Raw genomic sequence first — 10,031 nt, 5'->3', positions numbered from 1 at the left:
GCTGGCCTGAGGTGGCGCTCTCCGCTTCCTCCTCCTCCGGGGATTCAACAATTGCCAAGGTCGAGGCCTCCCCTTCCTGAGGCGGGGCCGCCGTGGTGGCCACTTTGGGTTCGCCGTCGGGCTCCTGTTGCAAAGCCGCCCCGGAGCCCCCGTCATGCCGGGGTTCAAGCGGCTCTTCCGGCAACTTTGAGCGAGAGCTCTCCTTTTGCTCCGAGGCGGCGGCCGTCTCCTCGTCCTGCCGTTCGGCGTCGGCCTCGTCCCGCAAGAGTGACGGCGCGGCCGCGTCGTCCTCGCGGCCTTCGACGAGGGTCTCCTCCCGCACGGCCGACGAGGCGCTCTCCTCTTGGTCCGCGTGACGGAGCAGCGGGGCGGAGGCGGGCTCGCCTAGGCGTCGTCCCGCCGTCTCGGCCTCCCGACGATCGATGTTTGTCTCGTCTCGCGGGTCGAGCGGGGAAACGGCGTCCTCTTGGGGCTCGTCCCGCGGATCTTCTGCGGTCCCGCGAGGTTCTTGGACGGATCTCTGGTCCTGCAAAGCGCGGGGAGAAGTCCGGTCTTCCTCACCCTCCTGCCGTCCAATCGCGCTCTCATCCCGCAGCTCTGACGTCGGCACTGCCGGGGTCCTTCCCGCCGTGGGGGTCCGCGGGGCTAACGGTAACGCCGCCGTCGGGGTCCGGTCTCCCCGAGGCGCGGCGGCCGTCCGGTCTTCCCGGGGAACAAAGGCGCTCCCCTCCCGCGGAGGTTGGCCGAGCGGCGACGTGGCGGTCTGGCGTCCCCGCGCTTCGCGGCTCTCGTCATCCGTCGGAATTGCCTCCGACTCGCCGGGTGGAGCCTTTGCGTCGGGCCCCAGATGGAACTTGACCTTCTTCACCGGCCCGGGTGCCGCGTTTCTTTCGTGCTCTCTGGCTTTGTCTTTGTCGGCGATGTGCGGCGCCGCAGCCGGGGAGCCGTCGGCGGCAGACGTCGCCGAGGGGATTTCCTCGCGGGGCGGCGGAGCCGTCTCGACTCGCTGAGGTTCCGAGGCCGGCGTTGCCGCGTCCTCCTGCCGAGGAGTTTCCCGCGCCTGCTGATCTTGAGCCTTTGCGGCCAAGCGGGTTGGCGGAGCCTGCGCTACCCAAGGTGTGGCGGCGGTGATCTCCGCACTGTGGTCTTTGCCGCTCTCGTCCTCCACGGCCGCGCCGTCTTCAGGAACGGCCGTTGTCGGCTCCTGGGCCAAGGCGGCGATCTCGTGCCGCACGGGGCCGCCGGCGATCTCCCCCGTCTCATCCATCCTGATTTTTGTTTGGCTCTCCCACGGCGCAGCGGCGGCCTCGTCTTCTGGGGGAGGCGGGACGGCTGCGGTCGGCTTCTGCTCCGGCGCGGCGCTCTCCTCAAGTCCCTCGGCCGCGTCATCCCTCGGGAGAGCTGCGCCGCCGTCCTCCTCCTGCCGCGGCGGTTCCGAGCGTACCTCTGCCTGCCGAGGCCGCGCGTTTGTGTCCGCCGTCTGCCGATCGAGAGGCGTCTCGTCCTCCCGAAGAAGCGCACCTCGAACCTCCTGAGATTCAGAGGCGCTCTGGTCCTCTTTGGCTTCCAGAGGTGCTTGGCAAGCCCGGCCGAGCGCGTTTGTGTCCGCCTCGTGTGATTGTGAGGTTGCCTCTTTCCCCAGACAACGTGGCGGCGTGTGATCCTCTGGCGCCGCGGCGCTCGGCTTCTCCCCAGACTGCGCGTCAACCCCGACGGACATCAGAGGCGCCAGCGGGTCATCTCCCTCCCGGCCAAGTGGCGCTCCGTCCGTCTCGAGCTCCGGCGCGGCGTTGTCCAGAAGGGCTTTGGCTACGTCCTCTTCTGGCGTTCCTGTGACAGTATCGGTCCCCGGAGGTAACGGAACCGCGGCGGCGTCGCGACGGAGCATTTCGTGGCTTTGATGGCGTGGATCCGCGACCTCGCCCTTCCCCACCCGCCAGGCTCCTTCCACTTCCTGAGGTGCCGACGCGACAACGCTCTCATCCTCATCCTCGGGAGAAGCTTCGGCCACTTCCTCCTGGATCGTTTCGGTCTCCAGGTCAGTATTACGCCGCCCGAAGGTGACGCCCTCCTCTTCTCGGCGTGCCGCCCGAGTCGTTGCTTCCGCCCCAATCGCTCCGTCTTCCGGCGTGCCCTGCTCCGGAGGCGAGCGGCTGGCGACTTCTGGCGTCATGGTTCTGACCTGTTGCGGCAGTCTCATCTTTTCCCACGCTCTCAGCATGAGCTGCTTCATGTTGAAGGACGTCAGCCCCGCGCTGGCCAGATCCTCCTCCGACCCCACCAGCCTGGCGTCCTTGCGCAGGCGCACTCGATCGCTCGCCGAGTTTGGTTCTGGCGCCGGCGGGGCCGCGCCGGCGTCGTCGTCGTCGTCTTCGAGCGCGGCCTCCGCAGCGAGCTCGCGAGCGGCTCCGTTGGACGTGATGTCGTCTCCCTCCGGAGGATGGAGGTCGGGAGCTTCTCCTCGGGGCCGTGCGGGCGTCTCGTCCTCGAGGGCGCCGTCGCCTTCCGGGTCGACGCCGTTTGTCTCCGGCTCCTCGGGTGAGGGAGGGCTTTCCCGCTCCGCAGCCGCGGCGTACGTCTCGTCCGCATCGGCGTGCGCTCGGCTTTCCCCCTCTGGAGGCGCGCGAGAGGTCTCGGCCGTAGCGGATGCAACGTTTGTCTCGAGCTCATGAGGTGCGGCGTCCCCGGGACAGCCCGGATTCTTCTCGGGGTCCCTTGCCCGCTCCGGCGGCGTCCGTCGAGCTGTACGATCATGAACGGCCAGCACGGGTTGGTCTTCTCGGAGTAATTCGGTGGACTCGTTTGACGCGGGCGTCTCGCCATCCCGGCCTTCCCCTTGCGCGTCGCTCGCTTCCTCCGCCTGCTTCGCTGCGCTTTGGGGCGCGTCTCCCGGCGGCGCGGCGGCGCTCCCCGGGGTCCGCACCTCGAGGAGCGCCGCGATGGTCTCGTCCACTAAGGAAGCGGCGGTCGCGTCAAGATCTGGCGCTCGGGTCTCCCGGGGTGGCGCGGCCGCTTCTGCGTCCTTCTGGTGTTCGGCGTGGCTTTTGACCCGCTGAAGGGACGCCGTGAGACAGCCCGTCTTCTGGACCGTCGCCGCCTGCCCGGGCTCCGCTTCCCGCTCCTCCTTTTCATCGCGCTTGGGCGTCGGCGGTCGCTCGGATCTCTGGTAGGGCGTTCGGTGTTTCTGTATGCTTCGGCGTTTCCTCAGCTTCTGTTTGCTGGGCATTTTGGGAGTCGGCTGGCCGCTGTTCTGAGTGAAAGGATGCTCCTGTCGGCCGGTCGTGCTGTAGATGCGGCGTCCGCCTCCTCCCGCTCCACGCACCCCGAATGACCACCGTGCGGTCATTCTTTGCAAAGCCCCCAGATGCGTTTGTCATCAGGGACATCAGAGCGCCTTACGCTTTGGCGTGCTGATGACGTCACGCCGAGTGCTCGCGACTCACGTGGCGGCGCCCGTTTTCTTTATAACGCCGCTTAATGCGTTCGTAACTCGCGTACTGCGGCGACCGTGATCGGAGCCGGGCCAGTGTTGTCATTTCCTACGGTCCAGGGAGGCCGCGAAGGCAACGGCAGGGTGAAGTGAGTTTATGTAAGTTGAGTTAAGTGAGTTCGTTGTTTTTAGCGGATAGCTCGACTTTACCCGCGGCAAAAGGAGAGACGGAGACCTTTAAATGCAGTTTTATTCAAAGGGAAAAAAAGACGTCTTCACCGCAGCACTTTCGAGAACGCAACTCTCGTAATTCAAATCACTTCCCGCTTCCATCAACATAAACAACGGAATATAATTTGGGGTATTCTGAACATGAAATAATCCAACATAGTCTTACATTTACAGTCGATGGATCCCCCCCAAAGTGCAGCTGTGGGCTGCCACCGGCTAGATAACATCTTAAAAAAACGGCAGCCGTTGAGCACGCATTTATTTGCCAACTTGTCTTTTTCCAGAAATCTTCCCCCGAAAGGAGCTCGGCGCGACGCGTGCATTTTCACTTCGTTGAACGCAGAGGGGGCGGAAGGTCAGCGGATTCTGCCTCGCTTCCTGAGCCGAGTCAGCGCGTCGTCCACCTGCAAAACCAGAGAGGCGCCGTGTGTAGCGGCGAGAGAGCGCCCCCGCTCGTTGGGTCCCCGAACTGCGGCGCTCGCTCACCTTGATGAACCAGTGGGACAGCGAGCCGTATTTCCGCTGCGTTAGTTCGTTCATCTTGCTGGCCGGCGCCAGGGCGTGCAGGTGCAAGTGCGGCACGGAGCAGAACGGAGGCACGTGGAAGCCCAGCCTGAAGAAAGCCGCCCACGCTTTACAACATCATTTCCACTCCGTCGCGAGATTGCGACTTGCGAATGCGCTTTACCTGATGTCCTCCAGGTCGCGCACTTTATTTTTCTCCAACACGCCCCTTCCCATCTCGGCCATTCGCTCCACTGGCAACAAACCACATCACAAACCACATTTGTTCTGAATAGTTTTCGTTTTTAGAAAATTGTAATTGTTGTAAGGATTTTTTAAAAACTTTTCAGGGGGACTTTTTTTTCTTTCTACGATGATTATTAGTCTCATTTTATCGGCGAATTAATTCCTAACAAACCCAAAACGACATAAGACAAAAAATACTCTGAATAGCAGACAAAAAAAACTAAAGCCAAAAATAAAGTTCACAAAAATAAAGTACTCTGTTTTGTCCTGTTTTTTAAGGGGGGGGGGGGGGCTAGTGATGATGAATAGCTTTTCAACTAATTTCCAAACGGTGAAATTGGAAACAATTGAGTTCGTCAAGGAACGATCGGAACGGAGTCAGTCAAAGTAGCCCCGCAAACTCGAATTCTCGGTGGCCAGTCCAGATTGTTTCCGTAGAAAACCCAAAGCGGCTTGACGCCCACCGACCCATGGGAATGTGTTGCGCGCGCAGAGCGTCGCAGTCGTCTATGTGCGTCCTGGGGATGACCAGGTAATGATGGTCAGCAGCCGGTTTGACGTCCCGGAAGCACACCAGCTCCTCGTCCTTCAATACACACAACCGAGTCAAAGCGAACGCAGGCCGAGCCTCGAACGGAGAACGTTGTCTTACACTCTGGAGGATTTCGGTGTCACTTTGGCCATTGGCTATCAGGCAAAAGGGACACGACTCATCGTGGCTGGCCATTCGCGTCGCCTTTGGAAGATTCGGAGGAGCTCGGCGCCGGTGCGGCGTCCGCTGCCAAGACGAACAATCGATGAGCGAGCAGGTCCGGGGAGGCTGCGTTCGCCGGCAACCGGAAATGTTCGACGTGTGGCCGAACCAAACCCTTTACTGGCACTCCCGACACGCGCCGCCCTTCGCCTGATGTTGTCATTGGCGACAATGTACTCAACGGGAACAAACGGGTAAGGATGCGGGGCGGCAGGGCAAATGGCTCGGAAACAGCGGCTCCGGATTCTGGGCGGTACGGGATTAAACGACGGCGGGTGTCGAGCGGTTACGCGTCTCTTCCTTGGGATGTGGAATCAGAAAGGACATTTTACGACATTCAAAATGTAAACACAAATCTTCACTTCCTGGATGGGTCGTGACTCTCCCCCCCCCCCTCCCCCCCGGCATCCGATGCCAACTTTGCCCACCGAAGTCGTTTTCTTGTTCAGGTTCCAAATGAGAGATCACCCCAAAGTTGTTTGTTTTATTGAGAGTAGAAACATAAAGGAAGTTTAATCAGTTAGCCATTCCAAGAGACCTTTTCACACCGTGAGTCTTGTTTCTCCAGAAGAAGTCAAAAAGCATTTTACTGATAAGACCACATTTTCTGATTCACAAACAGATCTTGCTGGATCCGCAAGACGCGACAGTCCTTCCGCCTTTGTTCGCAACGTGTTTTAAAGTTAACTAAACTCAGGTTAAGCCTAACCATTAGGCTTAACACTTAACCTGAGATCGATTCATATTTGGATCCAAGTTCCCTGTAAATTTCATGGCCTCATCTTTCCTTTTTTGTTTAAACTTCTTTAAAAAATCTTTATAGAACAAGTCAGAATACAATTCTCAGTAAACAAGGCCTCGTCTTTCACCGCGGTAATCGCTCGACGACGTCCCTTGTTGATGACGTCAATCGATACGATTGGCTCGAAGACAACATGACGATGCTAGTGGATTGTGGTTGGCTCGTTTTGCGGAAGAAGAAGAAGAAGAAGCGGAGGAGGTAAGATGGCGGCAACAGCGACGATGATGCGGCGTTTCGATCCAACTCTTTTCTCACAAAATCAACAAGTACCAGACTGGACCGGCAAAGAAGTCAGCACCGGGGTCAGTATCTGTCATAGCTGCCGACTGAATCCAAACGCGATCCCGTTCTCGCGGAGGAGGTTTCATAGTGCCCAGCGGCTGGATGAGACGGCAAATGTTGTGCTCCAAGCCCGATGGAGCGAAGAGCAAAACTCCTTTCGATCAACCTTTTCTACTGTTAGGATAGGTCGAGGCGGGGCTGTTTGTCGTTGGCGATTGTCTTGGTCTAAATCGTGACAATCCGAAACTTGCGAACAAAATGTTTGATTGTAATTCGAACGACATTTTAAATCTGTTTTCATTTACACATTGGAACTTGCAGATCTCCCTGGATCTGTTCGGTACGTACTTTTTCGAAAGCAACTCCCATGAAAGTGCAGTTGTAACTCTGTCCCCTTTGTGCTTCGTACTCTTACAGTTTTGTGGCTAAAAAGTTTGTGTTCTTCTCTTCCTGTCCCTGACTTGTGTGACAGACCACCATCATGGCGGTGGAGTATGACGGCGGGGTGGTCATCGGCGCCGACTCCCGTACCACCACCGGGTGACTATCTTCTTCATCTCGTTGTGTATTTTCAGTGTGCTCTGGCTCGCATCCAAAATCTCCAACCGTGTCATGCGTGTTGTCTGTCAGGGCGTACATCGCCAACAGAGTGACGGACAAGCTGACGCCCATCCACGATCGCATCTTCTGCTGCAGGTCAGTCGACGGCGCTTCCTGTTCCGCGGCAAGGCGCCGCCCCTCCTTCTGGCCTTCACTTTCTTCTCGTGTTCCTTCTTCTGTCGCAGATCCGGCTCAGCCGCCGACACGCAGGCCATTGCTGACGTGGTCACCTATCAGCTGGGTTTCCACAGGTGCGAAAGACCGCCGCTCGGTTCAGAGTTTAGCGCAAGGATGGCCGGCCGAGCGCCAGCGTATTGGCCGACCGGAGAGCAAACGGGCGCCCGGTGATGATTGGCTGGTTCTTTGAAGTGAATTCGCTTGAAGAGGTTTTTGTGTGTGTGTGTGTTTTCCGCCTCCCAGCATCGAGTTGGACGAGCCGCCGTTGGTGGAGACGGCCGCCAATCTATTCCGAGGCAGCTGCTACCGCTACAGAGAGGAGCTGACTGCCGGCATCCTGGTGGCCGGCTGGGACCGCAGGAAGGGCGGACAGGTAAGGTTGCGGGACCCCTTTTCGGAAGTTAACCTCTGCCTTGTTTGAAATGACCATGGCGGTCGATGACGTTTGTGTATTTTAATGTTGGTCTTCGTTGTGTTATTTGGAGAGCTCCCCCCCCTCCACTGAGATGCGTCATGGTTGTCAAAAGTTTGAGAACCACTAGATTAATCGATAAAATAATCAAGGGATAAATTGATGATTCAAAGAAAGGTCAGTTGCGGCCTTGCCCCCCCCCCCCACCACCCCCCTCCCGTGACATCCGTGCGTGTGTTTGTGGGCACTTCAGGTGTACTGCGTCCCCATTGGCGGGATGCTGGTGAGGCAGCCCGTGTCGGTGGGCGGCAGTGGGAGCTCGTACATTTACGGCTTCATGGACTCCAACTACAAGGTTGGACTGAACAAAGAGCAATGTTTGGAGCTGACCGCTGCAGGTAACCCCCCCCCCCCCAAAAAAAATACAATGATAAATGGCAAACTCGGCAAGAGTGGCGGCCCACTAACGGGCTGTTTCCCACCGTCAGCCTTGGCGCTGGCCATGGAGCGAGACGGCTCGAGCGGCGGCGTCATCCGTCTGGCCACCATCTCCGAGGAGGGCGTGGACAGACGCGTCATCTTGGGAAACCAGCTGCCCAAGTTCTCCACACACTGAAAAGTTAACTCGCTCACTAAAACTTGGAACATGTTCTCACGCTTGCTTTGTGTCTGCTTTGCCGGTGACGCAGGCGACTTGACATACGAACCGGTTTGACTGCGAGGCCGTTTTCGCTTTCGACCATGTATATTAAGGCATTTTTAGCCGAAAAAAACGACAGTATAGCAAGGCGTTTTTAGCTCGGAAAAAAACGACCATGTATAGTAAGGCGTTTTTAGCCGAAAAAAACGACCATGTATAGTAAGGCGTTTTTAGCCGAAAAAAACGACCATGTACAGTAAGGCGTTTTTAGCTGAAAAAAAACGACCATGTATAGTAAGGCGTTTTTAGCTCGGAAAAAAACGACCATGTATAGTAAGGCGTTTTTAGCCGAAAAAAACGACCATGTACAGTAAGGCGTTTTTAGCTGAAAAAAAACGACCATGTATAGTAAGGCGTTTTTAGCTCGGAAAAAAACGACCATGTATAGTAAGGCATTTTTAGCCGAAAAAAAACGACCATGCCGAAAAAAAAGCCCATGTATAGTAAGGCGTTTTTTAGCCCGCAAAAAAAGTCATAGTATAGCAAGGCGTTTTTAGCTCGGAAAAAAACGACCATGTATAGTAAGGCGTTTTTAGCTGAAAAAAAACGACCATGTATAGTAAGGCGTTTTTAGCCGAAAAAAACGACATAGTATAGTAAGGCGTTTTTAGCCTGAAAAAAAATGACCATGTATAGTAAGGCGTTTTTAGCCCGAAAAAAACGACCATGTATAGTAAGGCGTTTTTTGCTGAAAAAAAACGACCATGTATAGTAAGGCGTTTTTAGCTGAAAAAAAACGACCATGTATAGTAAGGCGTTTTTAGCCGAAAAAAACACCTTGTATAGTAAGGCGTTTTTAGCTTGGAAAAAAACGACCATGTATAGTAAGGCGTTTTTAGCCGAAAAAAACGACCATGTATAGTAAGGCGTTTTTAGCCGAAAAAAACACCATGTATAGCAAGGCGTTTTTAGCTCGGAAAAAAACGACATAGTATAGTAAGGCGTTTTTAGCCTGAAAAAAAACGACCATGTATAGTAAGGCGTTTTTAGCTGAAAAAAACGACATAGTATAGTAAGGCGTTTTTAGCCCGAAAAAAAACGACCATGTATAGTAAGGCGTTTTTAGCCGAAAAAAACGACCATGTATAGTAAGGCGTTTTTAGCTGAAAAAAAACGACCATGTATAGTAAGGCGTTTTTAGCTCGGAAAAAAACGACCATGTATAGTATGGCGTTTTTAGCCCGAAAAAAAACGACCATGTATAGTAAGGCGTTTTTAGCCGAAAAAAACGACCATGTATAGTAAGGCGTTTTTAGCTGAAAAAAAAACGACCATGTATAGTAAGGCGTTTTTAGCCGAAAAAAACGACCATGTATAGTAAGGCGTTTTTAGCCGAAAAAAACACCTTGTATAGTAAGGCGTTTTTAGCTCGGAAAAAAACGACCATGTATAGTAAGGCGTTTTTAGCCGAAAAAAAGACCATGTATAGTAAGGCGTTTTTAGCTGAAAAAAACACCATGTATAGTAAGGCGTTTTTAGCTTGGAAAAAAACGACCATGTATAGTAAGGCGTTTTTAGCCGAAAAAAAACGACCATGTATAGTAAGGCGTTTTTAGCCGAAAAAAAAGACCATGTATAGTAAGGCGTTTTAGCCGAAAAAAACCACCATGTATAGTAAGGCGTTTTTAGCTCGGAAAAAAACGACCATGTATAGTAAGGCGTTTTTAGCCGAAAAAAACGACCATGTATAGTAAGGCGTTTTTAGCTGAAAAAAAACGACCATGTATAGTAAGGCGTTTTTAGCTCGGAAAAAAACGACCATGTATAGTATGGCGTTTTTAGCCCGAAAAAAAACGACCATGTATAGTAAGGCGTTTTTAGCCGAAAAAAACGACCATGTATAGTAAGGCGTTTTTAGCTGAAAAAAAAACGACCATGTATAGTAAGGCGTTT

At 54.6% G+C, this 10,031-nt stretch overlaps 2 protein-coding genes across 3 annotated transcripts; one reads left to right on the top strand and one right to left on the bottom strand.

Moving 5' to 3' along the window:
• Positions 1-3,664: 3,664 nt before the first annotated feature.
• On the bottom strand, positions 3,665-5,375 carry LOC127592358 (adenosine 5'-monophosphoramidase HINT3-like). 2 transcript variants are annotated; one of them, XR_007960117.1, is made up of 4 exons: positions 5,064-5,373; positions 4,880-4,997; positions 4,148-4,419; positions 3,920-4,065 (listed from the first exon to the last, which is right to left on the bottom strand). XR_007960117.1 is itself a non-coding variant. In XM_052053050.1 (3 exons), the coding sequence occupies exons 1-3, from the start codon at positions 5,136-5,138 to the stop codon at positions 3,920-3,922; spliced, it is 684 nt and encodes a 227-aa protein (XP_051909010.1). In that variant the 5' UTR covers positions 5,139-5,375; the 3' UTR covers positions 3,665-3,919. The 2 variants fall into 2 exon arrangements, 1 of the variants encoding a protein (XP_051909010.1); XM_052053050.1 differs by having other exon boundaries at positions 3,665-4,274; positions 4,350-4,419; positions 4,880-5,375.
• Positions 5,376-6,104: 729 nt separating this feature from the next.
• Positions 6,105-8,093, top strand: psmb6 (proteasome 20S subunit beta 6). The gene is made up of 7 exons (XM_052053049.1): positions 6,105-6,269; positions 6,722-6,789; positions 6,880-6,945; positions 7,035-7,100; positions 7,270-7,399; positions 7,692-7,836; positions 7,927-8,093. The coding sequence occupies exons 1-7, from the start codon at positions 6,171-6,173 to the stop codon at positions 8,052-8,054; spliced, it is 702 nt and encodes a 233-aa protein (XP_051909009.1). The 5' UTR covers positions 6,105-6,170; the 3' UTR covers positions 8,055-8,093.
• Positions 8,094-10,031: the final 1,938 nt, after the last annotated feature.

The sequence above is a fragment of the Hippocampus zosterae genome, chromosome 19 (genome assembly GCF_025434085.1).
Source record: "Hippocampus zosterae strain Florida chromosome 19, ASM2543408v3, whole genome shotgun sequence".
Classification (NCBI taxonomy): domain Eukaryota; kingdom Metazoa; phylum Chordata; class Actinopteri; order Syngnathiformes; family Syngnathidae; genus Hippocampus; species Hippocampus zosterae.
The sequence above is the reverse complement of the archived record's forward strand: the minus strand, read 5'-3'. Positions and strand labels throughout refer to the sequence as shown.